Source organism: Pistacia vera, unplaced genomic scaffold, assembly GCF_008641045.1.
Source record: "Pistacia vera cultivar Batoury unplaced genomic scaffold, PisVer_v2 Contig146, whole genome shotgun sequence".
Lineage (NCBI taxonomy): Eukaryota > Viridiplantae > Streptophyta > Magnoliopsida > Sapindales > Anacardiaceae > Pistacia > Pistacia vera.
Genome location: NW_022195532.1, coordinates 340664 through 356622, shown reverse-complemented (window position 1 = coordinate 356622; position 15959 = coordinate 340664). Strand labels below are relative to the sequence as shown.

Here is a 15959-nt window from a genome sequence, read left to right as displayed (position 1 = left end):
TAGGAACTTGGGAACCAGGAGAGAAATATGATCCAACACCTAGTTGTTGTAGGGAAGAGTTGTATTGAGGTGAGGTCCCATTATAATTGTGGTTATACTTGTGGTAACATTGTACTACAGTGTGACCAATCTTGCTGCAAACTTGGCATATTGGCCTCCCTCTGCCATTGCTTCTACCACAACCTCTGCCAGCCTTGTTAAAGACAACAGGTCTATAGGGAGGTACTAACATATTATAGTAGAGCTGGGGAGGAGTATAGGGTGAAAAGGTTTGTTTAGTGGGAATAGTAGCTCCTAGAGGATAATGTTGTCTGTAAGAGGGATTAGATAAAGTGTTTAGGGATGGTGTAAACTGTGTGAGAGAAGTTGGACTTCCAGTAGAGCTAACTGAGGTGTTTACAGTACTTGAATGAGTAGGTTTAAAATGAGAATTACTGGAATTGCTCACTGCAGCTATGTGAACCGAACTTACTGGAAAATCAACAGAGTTAAATTTCTCTAGTCTTAGTTCATATTTCTGTTGAAGATATTTTGCTTCTTGAATACTCACAGAATCAAACCTAGACTCAAGTCTGGAAGTCAAATTGACTACAACAGCATCAAATTCAGGACCTAATCCATCCAGAACATATTGAAGAACATCTTCATCTGAAACAACTTGTCCACTAGATGCTAAACTTTCAGCTATGCCTTTCATTTTCTTGATGTAGTCACTAACACTAAGGCTACCTTTTTGAGTATTCTGAAGTAAGTTCTTTAGGTGAAGTGCCCTAGCTTTAGACTCTGACAAGAACTCCTTTTCAAGTGTAAACCACACATCGGTAGAAAATTGACACTTAGATACACAGCTAAACATACACTCGGATATTGACGCCAGTAACCAGGTAACAAGAAACTTATCAATGCGTTTCCAAGCAACATATTCAGGATTGGTTTTCTCTTTAGCTAGGGTTTGTTTAGAACTAATTAATCCTGATTCAGTTGAAATATCAATAGGCGAGGTAAGTAAAGGTTCAGGACAGGGGATCAAACTTGTCAAATGCTTTTCTAATCTGTGAGCTCCTACTGTGAACAAAACTTGTGAGCACCAGAACCGGTAGTTATCGCGGTCTTTGTCCCTCGTTAACTTCAGATTTAGTACTTGAAGACTTGAAGGAATGATAGACGAGTGAAGCTCAGCCATTGACGCAAGTTTATTCACGTTCTTTGAAGAGCTATCAACACCATAATTTTCAGCCATTGACACGAGTTAGTGGCTCTGATACCATGTGAAAATTAAAAGAAGAAAGGAACAAAGTATAGATCTGATTTGTATTAATTGATAAAACTGGAATACAATCAAAAAACTTTCTTATATACAGAGAAGAGAATACACGAAAGAGAAAAGAATTGGTAAAGTAGTACAGTAACTCATTTGAGCTCAAGTGATTAACTAAAAAGGTCAACTCAAAATGACAGCATATTGGAAAGTTACTGTGTGACCCTTTATGTTTTACCGAACTACAATCTACGCCCTTTTTATCATATGGTTAACATTTAGGTATTGAGTTGTATGTTTTTATTCTTGTATCTTATTTCTCTTTTACCCGTGGATGTAGATTCACATTGAATCACATTAAATTATCTTGTCTTTGTGAACTTCTACTTTACTTCATCAATTTCGCTATTAATTAGTATCAGAGCTTTAGGTGACGATTTGAAAGATGAATCTGTACACATACAAGTATTTGATGACCACAAAGTTTCATGTTGTAGGTGGCATGCTTTCGATAAACTTATGCTAGACTAAAGTAGAGAGAGTTAACCCCAAGGGGTTGGTTTGGCGGTTAAAGAGATTTGTTTTATTTCTTGAGTTTCTGGGTTCAAATCTTAAGGTCACCTGCCACAATAACATTGGCTGCGTTTGTTTGGCTATTTTCAAAATACTCTTCCTATTCTAAAAAAAATGCATGTTTGTTTCCCTATTCTCAAATCATATCTTATAATATTCAACTATTTTAAACCCCTAGAGGTTTGTTAATTTACTAAACATCCGCAACAAAAAAATCTTATAAATTGACAAAAACACTCCCACTCACCCACACTGTTAGATTCTGGCAATCACCGCCGGAAGGTGACCGAAATCTAGCATAATGGTAGACTATCGGCTAGATTTTGCTGATACTACGCCGATCTGGTTGTTGACAGCCAGATCATTGGCCACATCTGGCCGTCAATGACAGTTATTATATGGCTGTCGTTGACCATCAACGACGACCATATCTTTGGCCATCAACATCTAGTTTTGACCATAGATTTGGCTTTTTCCAACTAGATCCGTGGTGGATCTGGTCAGAAAAGGCCATAACAGCGCACGACTGGCCAGATCTGGCCAGTTGTGCACAATGAAACAAGATTTAGGCTAGATTTCGACAGTGGTGGCCGAAATCTAGCAATTGTGGGTGAGTAGAGCTGTTTTTGTTAATTTATAAACGTTTTATTATTGGCTAAATTAACAAACCTAAGGGTTTTTTTTGTTAATTTTAAATCCTATCTCGTAATAAAAACCTAACTCAATTTAATAATAATATTTCAAAAATACTACTCAAAATAATAAACCAAACACACCCATTGTAGCTTACCTGGTCAGTTGAGCTTATAGAGTGTTCAATGGACCTTAAAGATTAGTTGAAGTGCGTACAAATTGGCCTAGACACTTTGGTTACCAAAAAGAAAAAAAAACGGAGAGGGTTTTGTCACATCCTCGTTCCTAACTAAGTCACTAACCTTTTGACAGATTTTTTCATATACAAAATAAAGGAGTTCAACGAGAAAAACATGCTGGCTCTTATAACTTGGGCTATGTGTATCTATAAATAGCACTGAGCCAGAAGGCATTCTTACTCACTCACGGTACCCCTTGAAGCACAAGGAGCCAAACTACTAAACAGAAATTCATAATGTCTCTTAACGTTTCAGCACTTGCTTCTTTACCCAAAAATGGGAAGCAAGACACAAATCACCGGTCTGCAGATTATCATCCTAGCATTTGGGGGGATCATTTTCTTTCTTATGCAACCAACTCTGTGGTAAAATATTGCTTTTTTCTTCTATTTTAATTGGAAAGTGCTCGCGACTGTTTCTGTAAAAATGTTTTTTATTTTTATTATTTATTATCATGGCTGATGCATTGATTTTCGTCCATATGGCAAGTTTGGAGATGGTTGGTACTAATTACCACTATACTATATTTGCCAATCCAGTCGATTTCAGTGATGTCATAATTATTATATCAAATCCCATCAACTCGATCGCCCCTAACCCACCCACCATGGGCGTGATCGGACCACTAAATTCCTCTTCATCAGTGCCCTATGACGGTCCAATTTTCCTCCTTATCATGCGTATATAGATAACAGATTTCCATAAAAATAAAATCATGGACGTAGCTAGAAATCGAATTAATACTGATAAAAATTCAAACAATAATGAAAGTTATAAATAATATATATTAGAACAATGACATCAACGTGTTTGTAGCATTTTATTTAATTTAAATGCATTGTTTTTTTTTTTTTTTTTTTTTTACATAATTAAGTTATACTCCAATCTCAACTTGAGCAAAATATAGTTTTATATCTACACAAAATCCCACGTATTAATTACTAATGACGCGTTTTTCTTCGATTTGCTTATGTAGGAAACTGATGATGAGAAAAAGCTACAGGAACTAAGGGAAGATATTAAGAAAATGCTAAAGGCTGATGTTAACAAGCCCGCAGCGAAACATGACTTGGTAGACGCAATTCAGCGTTTAGGGGTCTCTTACCATTTTCAAACTTACATCGATCAAATCTTAGAGAAAGTCTACAAGGCTCACGAAGACAGTGGTCTCCAAAATGAGAACGATGACTTATATTCCATCTCTCTCGAATTTCGATTACTTAGACAACATGGTTATAACATTTCCTCTGGTATACGTTCTTTCTACCTATTCCTTAGTTCTTCAAATTTAACTACATCGTTTAAATGTGATGTGTGGTGGTTGGTGAATTAATAAGCAGACATTTTCAACAAGTTCAAGGACAACAATGGTGACTTCAAGGCATCTCTTGCGGAGGACATTCGAGGGATCTTAAGCTTTTATGAAGCCACACATTTCAGGGTGCACGGAGAAACTATACTAGATGAAGCGCTTGTTTTCACTACCACTCTTCTTGAGTCCATGGCAACCCAACTCAGTTCTCCACTTGCTGCTCACGTTAAGCATGCCTTATATAAACCTCTTCGCAAGGGCTTACCAAGGGTAGAGGCAAGACAATACATGACAATCTATCAAGAAGACTCTTTGCACAATGAAGTTCTGTTAACTTTTGCAAAATTAGATTTTAACATATTACAAAAAGTTCACCAGAAGGAACTCAGTGATATCACAAGGTATGAATGACTACAGATTATTGTAAGGATTTTCTGTATTTGAGTAAATTTATTTAAATGGCTTCTGACTAATGTTATTTAATTAGGTGGTGGAAAACTTTAGATGTTGAGAATAAGCTACCTTTTGCAAGAGACAGACTGGTAGAGTTATACTTTTGGATAATGGGAGTGTATTTTGAGCCTGATTATGGGTTGGCTAGGAGGATTCTGTGCAAAGTGATTGCCATGATTTCCATTCTTGATGACATCTATGATGTACACGGTACAATTGAAGAACTTAAGCTTTTCACTGCAGCGATTGAGAGGTTTGATTCTTCTATTTCGTCAATTTTTACTATTGTCATCTCCATAACTCATTCGTATTTATTTATTAATTTTTTGTTTTTCAGATGGGATGTCAGTGCTATGCATCAACTGCCTGAGTACATGAAAATTACTTATGGGGCTCTCCTTGACGTTTACGGAGAAATTGAGAAAGATATGGCCTTCAAAGGAAAACTATACCGCCTTGATTACGCAAAAGATGTGGTAAATTTCATTGAAGTTAATTTTTTAGTGTGAAAAGCAATTGAAGCATATAAATTCCTGTAAATGATTTATAATTGTAACTCTATTTGTTACTATTTCCTTATGGTTTGTCAGATGAAGATTTTAGTAAGAAATTACTTCAACGAAGCTAAATGGTGTGACAAAAAATATGTACCAACAATTGAAGAGTATTTGTCTGTTGCATTACTTACCGGTGGTCACCTGACGTTAGCTGCCACATCGTTTGTGGGGATGGGAGATGTAGTAACCCAAGAATCATTTGATTGGGTAATCAGCAACCCCAAAATCGTTAAGGCCTCCTCAATAATTGGCAGACTCATGGATGACATTGCAGGTCATAAGGTATTGCATTAAATCATTTTGTTCATACTTTTCATTCAAGCCTAATTCAGATTAGTGAGTTTTTTTCTTCAATTCCACATTATTTATTATGTGTAGGATGAGCAAAAGAGAGCGCATGTTGCTTCGGCAGTTGAATGCTACATGAATCAGCATAATGTTTCTGAAGAAGAGGCAGTTAAATTACTTCGCGAACTAGTTGAGGATGCTTGGAAAGATATCAATTAGGAATTTATTAAACCAGCTGCTGTTCCAATGCCTCTGCTTGAACGGGTTCTTAATCTTACACGCGTTATTGATCTCCTATACAAAGAAGATGATTGCTACACCAATTCTCATTTGATGAAGCGCCTTGTGGCCGCATTGCTCACGGATCCTGTATTGCTGTGAAGATTATTCCAGGGACTGAATAATATTCCATTTAGTACATTCCAATTTGCACATGGAATAACTATATGGTTTACTAATACTAATAAATGATGTCCCTAATATTTATTATTAATAAGTACCTAAGGTTCTCTCACTACTCGGCTACAATGCTTTTTCCTTTTGCCTATATGGGTAGAAATTTGAAGCACAAAAGAGATTAAAAATCGCCCTGTAGGGAGATCAATAAATTCTAATGCCTATGTTCTAAACAGTTGTCACGTAAATTTAATTTGGTTGGCTCGAAAGGGCATATCATTGAATTTAACCGATAATTTAGAACCATATTGTGATCTTCATTAATTTTTAGTCCCTACTATATTAGAAGTAGATCCAAAAATATTGGAAAAAATCAATGATAGCTACGTTAGTGGTTGAGGGAATTGTTGTGAAATGACGTCAATAATTATTAAAATCAATAATACGTGAAATAAATAAAAAATATATGAATAATATAACAAGTTAGCATAATTTTCTATAAAATTTACCTTTATGAATGAGAAAAAAAACCCATTAATATCAGAAAGAGCAATAATATCAAAATAAGTTAAATAAGATAAGATTCAAACTAACAGGGTAGCTTTTAAAGTGACTAGCTGATGAACAATTTTAATACCTCACAAGTGCACGAATCGCTATCGTAGTCTAGTGTATAAAAGTAAGGATCGATCCCACGGAAATTTGTAAGTACTCAATTAATCCTAATATATTATGCCTTAATTAAACAAATAAAATAAATAAAATTTTAAACAAAAGAAATTAAACTAATTACTAAGGAAGCAAAATAAATTATTAACCAACCGAATTAAATAACAAAATTAAAAATTAATTAAAAACCAATGCAAGAAAAACTTAGGTATCCTATTCTCTGCTAATAACTAATTTATTACTGTCTCATCCAATTCCTAGGGTTCAGTCTTCCATCATTATGGTATTACTATTTGATGTTCGAGTTTAACCAAGTATTTTTAACCATTAAACTCACTAGGATGTTTAGTAAAGCCTAACAATCAAGAACCCATTAAGAACAAGAAGTACTAAAAATATGAACCAAATTGTATCTAGCCTGATGTTTGCCTCAACACAATCCAATCATTCAAAAGAGCTGGTCAAGGTTTGCATATGATGTTTACCTTACCTTGTCTCACATAATCAACTATTTTGTATTTTAAAGTTAGCACATAATGTTTACCATACTTATTTCATACAAAAGATCAAGATCGAATTAAGTGCAATGAATGAAACTAGAAATATATTGAATTAATAGAACAATAAAATTAATCAAAACATAAAACCTTCATGTTAGATTACATCGGATCCCTAGAAAAGAAATTAGTTACACATAAACATAGGGTGCGTTTGGTTTATTATTTTGGATAGGATTTTGAGAATGATATTGGGTAGTTGAATAGGGGAGTATTTACTAATTTAATTAAACACCCAAATATATAAAATGACAAAAATACCCCCATCACCGCCAGAATCTGGCCGAAAAATCATGTTACGACACAGATCGGTCGGATCTGTGTCATAACGCGTCGTTATATCTGGCCGGAAAATGCCAGATCTACGGCCTACTATAGTTGCGACGGCCAAAAAAGGCCAAAACGACGACCATCTTTTGCCATCGCTGACAGCCAGATCAATGAATTACCGGCCAGTTTCGGTCGGTAATTCATCGTTGTGGCAGATTCCGGCTTCCACAAACGGTGGTTGCCGGAATCTGGCAAGTATGTGTCACAGGAGTGTTTTTGTTAGTTTTTAAACTTTTTTTACAAGGGGTATTTAATGAAATTAATAACCTTATGGGGTCTAAAAGTAATTAAAAAAACAGGGTAATATTTCTGGAATAATGTGCCAAACATTATTTGGAGAATAGGATTGGGAATATGGGCAGAAATAATAAGTCAAACATGCCCATAGAGAAATCAAACCTCAAACCCTTCAAAAACATGAAATACAAGAGAAAAAAATGAAACCCTAGGTAGATATCTTTTCCACGCCTCTCTCAAAGTTTAAATCTTCTTAAAAAAAATACCTAAAGACTAGAGGTGGGAAAATCCGGTTAACCGATTTTTTTAGCATCATGAAATTGACCATCTTGCCCTTTTTGTAACGAATTTTGACTATTTTACCCTTCTTCAGAATGAAATTCGCTAACGGAATTGGCTTGTGGGTGAGAAAGTGTCATTTCAAAACTTTTTGGGTGGTAGATTGTCATTAGGCCAAACCTTGCATGGGAAAATGTCGTTTGCTCTTTTAATTATAATAAAGAATTCATACTCATAAAGTAATAACCCAAAGACAAAAATAAATAAACCTTATAATATATATTATATTTACATATATGAGACCAAAATTAAATTTCGGAAGTTGGTTTAGTGTGTAAGTTGGGTTTTATTACAAATCGACACACAGTGGCGGGTGCTAACGTGCGCAGCATGGCGAAGACGGCGATCGGGTCTGAGCCGCTGGTGGGTTCACTAGTTCCCTCCAAGAAACGCGACTACAGAGTCACCAACAAGCTTCAAGAAGGCAAGCGACCCTTATATGCCGTTGCTTTCAACTTCATTGACTCTCGCTACTTCAACGTCTTCGCCACCTTTGGCGGCAATCGCGTAACTTTCTTTTTTTCTCTCTCTAATTTTATTGTTTGAAGAAGGTTTTGTGTTTTCTACAAGTGGGTTTTGTGAAAGTTTTAGTTTTTATTAAAAAAAAAAAATTTCGCTTAATTAGTGGTTTCAAGCTTGTTCATATCTGAATAAATGTTTACGAACTTGTGAATGATGTTAATAGCTCTTATTTTTGCTTTGAAAAGCCTAAAGAAGTAATTTTTAAGCTATCGCCTATCGAAACGCTTTCTTGAGTATGTAATACTGAAAATTGGTATCCTTCTAGCCATTTTAGGCATTTAGGTTATGTTAATGAATGTGTTCTCTTGTTTTCTCATTACTTGTGTGCTGGTGTCGTCCACCTCTTGTGATAATATTTGCTTGATGTCTTTTCAGGCGACTGTGTATCAATGTCTTGAGGGCAGTGTTATAGCGGCATTGCAGTCTTATGTTGATGAAGATGTAAGAAGATACAGTGATCTTGATTGATTTTATTGAATTTAGTGCTATTTTAATGATTGATTTTATTGAATTTAGTGCTATTTTAATGATTGATTAGTGATTCCAATACGGTGATATTTGAACCTAAGAATATTTGGGAATTCCGTGTGCTATGTAGATCAGGAGGACGGGTCATTTTACACTGTAAGCTGGCCTTGCAATGTTGATGGAGCTCTCATTCTTAGTGGCCGGAGGTATCAATGGTATACATCAATGAGAAGCTTCACAAGGTAGGGCTTTTATTCTGTGTCAGTAGCTATCAGTAATTGTTGGCAGCTCATTTTAGTTTACTAAAAGTAACAGTCTGTTGGCATTTGAGGAACTGTACAACAATGATTAACTGTACAGATCAAGAGAATATGTTGCTTTCAGGAGGCTAATGATTCATGTAGTTATGTTGATCTATGAGTAGTATAGAACAAATTCTGATTTTTCACTCTTGAATTTAAGTGTGAGGTGCACATTTTTGAATAACATCCTTCTGCATGTATTAGTTACCTTTGTTTCACTTGAACCAAGATGTACTAGTTTTTCATTAGTGTAATTTTAGTTCTGTTTCTTATTAATAAAAGAAAATAACATTTAAAAAAAAAAAAAGAAAAGAACACAAACTCATATTTTTCTCGTTACATGCCCTTGTATGTGCAGAGTTTTGTTGGCCATGGAGACTCAATAAATGAAATCAGGACTTAGCCACTAAAGCCATCTCTTGTGGTGTCTGCTAGCAAAGTAACTATCATAAGTGTTTGTTCCTTACAACATTTTCGTTTTTTCTAAGTAGAACTGATTTTTTGAGATTGGACCAGGATGAATCAGTTCGTCTTTGGAATGTGCATACTGGAATATGCATTTTGATATTTGCTGGAGCTCGGGGTCACCGTAATGAAGTTCTGAGTGTGGTAAGTGTTTAAATTTTGCGTCTTCCTTTGTGGTTCTAATACAATGAAGATTTTGAATTGATTTTATGGGGCTGTTGCAGGACTTCCATCCTTCAGACATAGATCGCATTGCAAATTGTGGCATGGACAACACTGTTAGATTTGGTCAATGAAAGGTAGGACACAGATACTAGCATTCTTCAATGTGATTATTGTTAAGCACTTGACTTTCCGAATTTGTAAAATTTAATATTTCAAGTGATGTATCTACAAAGGTATAAAGATTATTTCCTGTTATAATTCCATTAAGACAAGGACTTCCTCGACAATTATACTTTTTCCCTTATTGTTTTATTTTCACATCTTTTTGAACGATCGCGTAATAAAGATCTTGGATTATTGTTTGGATATGCCATCTGAGATTCAAGCCCTTGGCCTCTTGGTGTTGGTGCTGATGGGGCTGGGTTGGGATACATCCAAGATCCATGTATTCAATGATTGTTATACAGTCTGGCTGCAGGACTTACAGTTTGCAGATTTAATTGTGGTATCTTAGTTTTTTCTTTTTCCTTCTGCAGAGTTCTGGACATATGTAGAGAAATCCTTCACATGGACAGATCTTCCTTCAAAATTTCCCACAAAATAGTTCAGTTTCCTGTAGGTTTTCAATTTTTCTTTTCATTATGAAATATTTAGAGATGAGCTAAAATATCTATTTTTTTTTTTTTTTTTTTCAGACTAAGATTATCATTTTCAGGTCTTCATAGCTTCAGTTCATTCAAACTATGTTGACTGAACCAATGGCTTGGTATTTTGTTCTGTCAAAGGTGAATCACTGCTATCCCCATCCAAGTTTTTGTTAATGTAAAATTTAATGTTGGGGGCAGTACTTGTTGATAGTGCTTCTTTTCACTAACTAATTTGATCAATTCATTGACATTGTTTTCAGACATATTTATGTATATTGTTTCTTAGAATGCTAAAACTCCCATCAATGCTTACATTTGGTATCTGTGTGGCACGATTGCAGAGTGTTGCAATGAAATTGTGTTGTGGGAACCAAAAATGAAGGAACAGTCTCCTGGAGAGTACTAATTCCTTAATGGTTGTTTTGAGTCACCATTTTCTTAATTTATATATTATCGCACTGAACTTGTCAGAAACTGAATATATTTACATTGGAATACTTTCATTGTTTTTTTTTTTTTTTTCTTTTTTTTCTTTTGCTCTCAAAACATTGCATGATTTTATTCTGTTTAGGGAACGGCTGACATCCTTCAAAAATACCCTGTTCCTGAGTGTGATATCTGGTTCATCAAGTTTTCCTGTGACTTCCATTACAATGCAGCTGCAATAGGTATTATAACCTTTGGTTTGGTTTTTTTTTTTTTTTTTTCCCTGTTCTTTTACATGTACACACTCAAACACATGCGTACATAATACTTAATGTATGACTTAGTGTTAATTGGACCAATGCTGCTTGTACTGGATTTATTGCTTATAATTCCTTAAAACTTGAAATCAAGCACCCTGCCCATACAAGCGCTAATTCTCATAGATCCTATGTAATTATTTTGGATTCTTAACATTTCGGTATTACTTCTACCAGGAACAGGGAAGGAAGATTTATGTATGGGAGCTGCAAAGTAGCCCCCCTGTTCTCATTGCAAGGTTGTCGATTGATTTACCCTAGTGTTAAAAACCATCACTCTATTCTGTATTTTAATGGCCTTAACAATTTTTTTTTTTAATTATTCTTAGTTATCGCATGCTCAGTCGAAATTTCCAATTAGACAGACTGCCATGTCCTTTGACGGAAGGTAACACCTAATTGACTTTTATTGGTTTTTTAATGCTAAATTAGGTACAGTGTTCAAATATTGTTTATTCTTTGTTGCAGCACCATACTAAGCTGTTGCGAGATGGAGCAATATGGCGGTGGGATGCTGTATCAACTTCCTAAATATATTCAAGTGGGTCTATTGGAAGACCTTTATTGATGCTCATTTTGTTGTTTCATTAGAGGCTGACATGGTTAATTGTTAAATTATGTAGGACATAAATTAAGAGATGACCAATTCCATGAACCCTCAGTCAAAGCCTGACAAAATGTGTTGGAGTAGACCTACAGGTCGGCGAAGATGCTTAATTTATGATATTTGCATATTACAATAGGAAAGTTGCATATAGTTTATCCATTAATGTCTGAAAATCTCAACCACCTTTTGAGTTAAAACATGCAAACCTATAGTTTAATGGACTAATAAACGAGAAACTGGTATTAAACCAACTTAATCACATTATTCACAGTTGAGAATTTGATGGTCTTTATCTCAACTAATATTTCTAAGTTATCACGTACCAGTTGTTGTTGATAGACAAAATTTGAAGATTACGAGGTCAAGCACAATCAACTTCTATTATATTAAGCCCTGCACTGTTTCAACAATCCTTTTAAATACATATATATACACGGCCACTGGTGCCACTAGTTTCTAGTTGGTAGCAGAAATCTATTGCTAAATCTTTGCACCAGCATTCAGAGTTTTACCAAATTTTATCATTTTTATGATACCCTCAACTTTCAATAAATCTTACCATTCTTAGATTGTTAAACAGGATTTCTTGGATAGGAGGAGTTTAATAATAGTATTTATTTCAATCACAGCTTGTTTTGAGAAATATGCATCAGAAACCAATTTCATATAAATGGGGATAGAATATTAGAAACTTGCAAACACAAATATTACAACTTTGGACAGATTTTATAACTTTTCCTTCAATTTAGAGAAAACACACTTACGCCCCCAATATTTGAGGAAATAGAAATATCTATAGAGAGCTGAAGCTATAGTCCTCGAATTCAGCTCATCCAATTTCTAGTAAGTTCCAACATGGATTAGAATATAACTAGCAGCTTCAAGTTGCCAGTTCTGCATGCATTATCAAGCTATTGGTGTCCAAAGGATCAACACATTCAAGTTCACTACTACTCATTTCTTATTTCAGGGAACTAATGAGCAAATCAAGTTGAAAATATCAAGAGTTGGAAATAGGAATCTTTCTTTTATTGTCCTTAGACGTGGACCAGTCTAATTTGTGATGCTGACCGGACTGCTGCAAGAGCAGTCCATGTAGTTTCCTACTTCTATGTGAGTGTATATGAATATAGTGGTGGAACTATAAATGAGAGTGTTTTGAGTTTCTCCAAGCAATCTGTAAGGTAAAGATAAACCCTTGTGGCCTGTTGGAAGAAAACTCCAGTATGCTTATATACAAGGCACCTATAGAGGGAAAAATTGAAACTCTAAATAGCATTCCAGATGTCGATTATTCACACACGACACAGAGGGAACAATGTGATCCATCTAGCAGCGGAGTTAGGACACAAAACGTTTGTTCTTGAGGCACGCTGCAGTGGATATCCTTACCTGAAAAGTGAAAAGAACTTGAAAGGCGAAACAACTCTCCATGTTGCAGCAAGGGCCGGTCAAGAGAAATCTGTAATGTGAAGATAAACCCTTGTGGCCTGTTGGAAGAAAACTCCAGTATGCTTATATACAAGGCACCTATAGAGGGAAAAATTGAAACTCTAAATAGCATTCCAGATGTCGATTATTCACACACGACACATAGAGGGAACAATGTGATCCATCTAGCAGCGAAGTTAGGACACAAAACGTTTGTTCTTGAGGCGCGCTGCAGTGGATATCCTTACCTGAAAAGTGAAAAGAACTTGAAAGGCGATACACCTCTTCATGTTACAACAAGGGCCGGTCAAATTGATATAGTAAAACAACTAGTCCCAACAGAAGAAATTTGCTCATCTAGCGTTCATTCAATTGGCATGTCAAGTTTTTATCATTTGAGAGATAGAGGAGGGGGAGAAGGGATTATTGAGTTGTTGAGAATGAAAAATATTGTCCAAAGCATGGCATTGCATGAGGCTTTAAGGAATGGCCACAAGGAAGTAGCTATATACCTCTGGAAATTAGACCAGGGAATGGCTAGCTTTGTTACTTCTACCGGCGAGAGCCTTCTTTATTTAGCTGCTGAGTCAAGTTGTGGGGAAATGGTTTCGGAAATCATGAAATTCTTAAATCAACAATTATTTTCTAAAGATGTGTATTTGTTGAGACCTCTACGACGTCAACTGAATACGAAAATTTATATAATATGGGCTAAGTGAAGTGTCTTTTAAGCACCTTTTTTAAAATCTTACTGCAAATAAATGAATATATAGGATAGAGAGAGAAAAAGAAGAAAAAGACGAATTTTAATGTTAAAGCCAAAAGTACCAATTAAAAGACTAGAATTTACAAGTATGAGAAAGAAAGCAGAAACAAAGGGAATTTTGTATAAAGATATTGGCTTTTGACTGTGACTCATATCTGTTTCTCGGTTGTCATGCTACAGAAAGCATTGGTATTCTGCTTGGACTAAAAGACCATTTGAAACTCATCAACCAACCTGAAATTTATGGAAATACAGCCCTGCATTTTGCAGCAGCAGCAATAGAAAAAAAATTAATAGAATAGTTGCTGAGCAGATATGCTTCAGCTGCCTATCTACGAGATAAAGGTGGACAGACACCATTAATCGAAGATGCTGTCGAAGATCAACCCCAGCCCATTATAGAACCCAACCAATATTTTGATTTCAGCCCAAGGAAAATAAAAGCCCAAACCATTTTATCTTAGTCCAAAACAATAGAAGCTTCCCAACAAATGTGGAAGAAATATATTTTTTAGAAAACTATAGAAGGATATAGAAAAGAGATTTTTCAGGAGAAGTGTATAGAATGTGATAATAATGTGTGGTTATAATTATTTCTTAATTTTATATTTATGTGGTGTAGATTGCATGGTGAGGACTATAAATACCCTCCCTTGCATTTGGGTTAGATATCCTCCAAAAATTAAGTCTTTATATTCTTAGTTTGAGTGTGGTGTCTTGAGTGTGAGTTGTGAGCTTTCTTTTGAGTGTTTGTATTTCTCTTCAAATTGTGAGTGGTTTTTGAAAAGTGTTGTAGTATTTTTTATTGTGGGTATAATACAAGTAATTTGTTTACTTGTTTGGGTCCAACATTAGTAAGTTTAGCGTTGTGTACTCTAAATTTAACTCAACAATTGGTATCAGATCGGGACGGTCAGGGATCGTTCTTGGCGGAGTTATCTTGAGTCGTGAGGAGTTTGGTACTCTACAAGTTTGTTAGTCAAGCTTGTTCGGTATAGTCGAAGTCCTGCCGGCACGATGGGTGACCTTCAAGTAGTTGGAGGAATCAAGAAGCTCAACAACAAAAACTACAACACGTGGGCAACATGTATGGAGTCTTACCTACAAGGTCAGGACCTTTGGGAGGTTGTCGGTGGTGATGAAGTTACACAACCGGCAGCAGAAGATGCCAATGGCATCTTGCAAAAGTGGAAAATTAAAGCAGGCAAAACAATGTTTGCTTTAAAGACCACAATTGAAGAAGAAAAGTTGGAGCACATTCGGAATGCCAAAACACCAAAGGAAGTATGGGACACTTTCGTTACACTTTTTTCAAAGAAGAATGATACAAGACTGCAACTTCTCGAGAACGAGCTGTTATCGATGGCACAACGTGACATGATGATTGCCCAGTACTTTCACAAGGTGAAGTCGATATGCCGCGAAATTTCATAATTAGATCCAACAGCTCCTATTGGGGAAACCAGGATAAAGAGAATAATTATCCATGGTTTGAGACCCGAATATCAAGGGTTCGTTACCGCTGTACAAGGATGGCCGACACAACCATCTCTTGTTAAGTTTGAGAATTTGCTGGCTGATCAAGAAGCTATGGCTAAGCAAATGGGAGGAGTCTTGCTGAAGGGTGAGGAAGAAGCACTTTACACCAGCAAAAGCAGAGGCACTTTCAAGCGGTACAATGGTAGTGGATTTAAAAAGGATGGTGACAAAGGGAAAATTCTCAAGGAAAGGGAGGCTCTCGTCCAAGGGGAGCTTCGAAGAATTGCGGTAATAGCAGAAAATTCGATGGTGAGTGTTACAACTGCAGGAAGATGGGTCACATGGCGAAAGATTGTTGGACCAAGAAAAAGCATGTTGAAAGTAATACTGCTACTTCCAGTCCTAAGGAGAATAACGAAAATGATTGGGATGCCGAAGCATTATTCGCTATGGAGGAAGAAGAATTAGCCCTTACGACAACAATACCAGGAAGTATTGACTACGAGAATAATTGGATCATAGA

General features: G+C 35.8%; 1 protein-coding gene, 2 long non-coding RNA genes and 1 pseudogene across 3 annotated transcripts; all 4 read left to right on the top strand.

Annotated features, from left to right (window-relative positions):
* Positions 1-2899: 2899 nt before the first annotated feature.
* On the top strand, positions 2900-5980 carry LOC116123919 ((-)-germacrene D synthase-like). The gene is made up of 7 exons (XM_031409657.1): positions 2900-3068; positions 3680-3953; positions 4041-4416; positions 4503-4721; positions 4806-4944; positions 5059-5307; positions 5404-5980. Exons 1-7 carry the CDS (start codon positions 2940-2942, stop codon positions 5530-5532), a joined length of 1515 nt encoding a protein of 504 aa, XP_031265517.1. The 5' UTR covers positions 2900-2939; the 3' UTR covers positions 5533-5980.
* Positions 5981-8111: 2131 nt separating this feature from the next.
* LOC116123873 lies at positions 8112-9894 on the top strand (annotated as a pseudogene).
* Positions 9895-10300: 406 nt separating this feature from the next.
* On the top strand, positions 10301-11078 carry LOC116123910. The gene is made up of 3 exons (XR_004127113.1): positions 10301-10378; positions 10479-10548; positions 10982-11078. It is a non-coding gene; the product is annotated as an uncharacterized LOC116123910 (long non-coding RNA).
* Positions 11079-11482: 404 nt separating this feature from the next.
* On the top strand, positions 11483-11923 carry LOC116123911. The gene is made up of 2 exons (XR_004127114.1): positions 11483-11541; positions 11622-11923. It is a non-coding gene; the product is annotated as an uncharacterized LOC116123911 (long non-coding RNA).
* Positions 11924-15959: the final 4036 nt, after the last annotated feature.

What these genes read in the sequence shown, in the direction of transcription:
- LOC116123919 (XM_031409657.1), top strand. Translation starts at nt 2,940, where the DNA reads ATGTCTCTTAACGTTTCAGCACTTGCTTCTTTACCCAAAAATGGGAAG. An exon ending in TGGTTATAACATTTCCTCTG is followed by an intron (nt 3,954 to 4,040) that starts GTATACGTTCTT and finishes TGAATTAATAAG; the next exon opens with CAGACATTTTCAACAAGTTC. An exon ending in TTGATTACGCAAAAGATGTG is followed by an intron (nt 4,945 to 5,058) that starts GTAAATTTCATT and finishes ATGGTTTGTCAG; the next exon opens with ATGAAGATTTTAGTAAGAAA.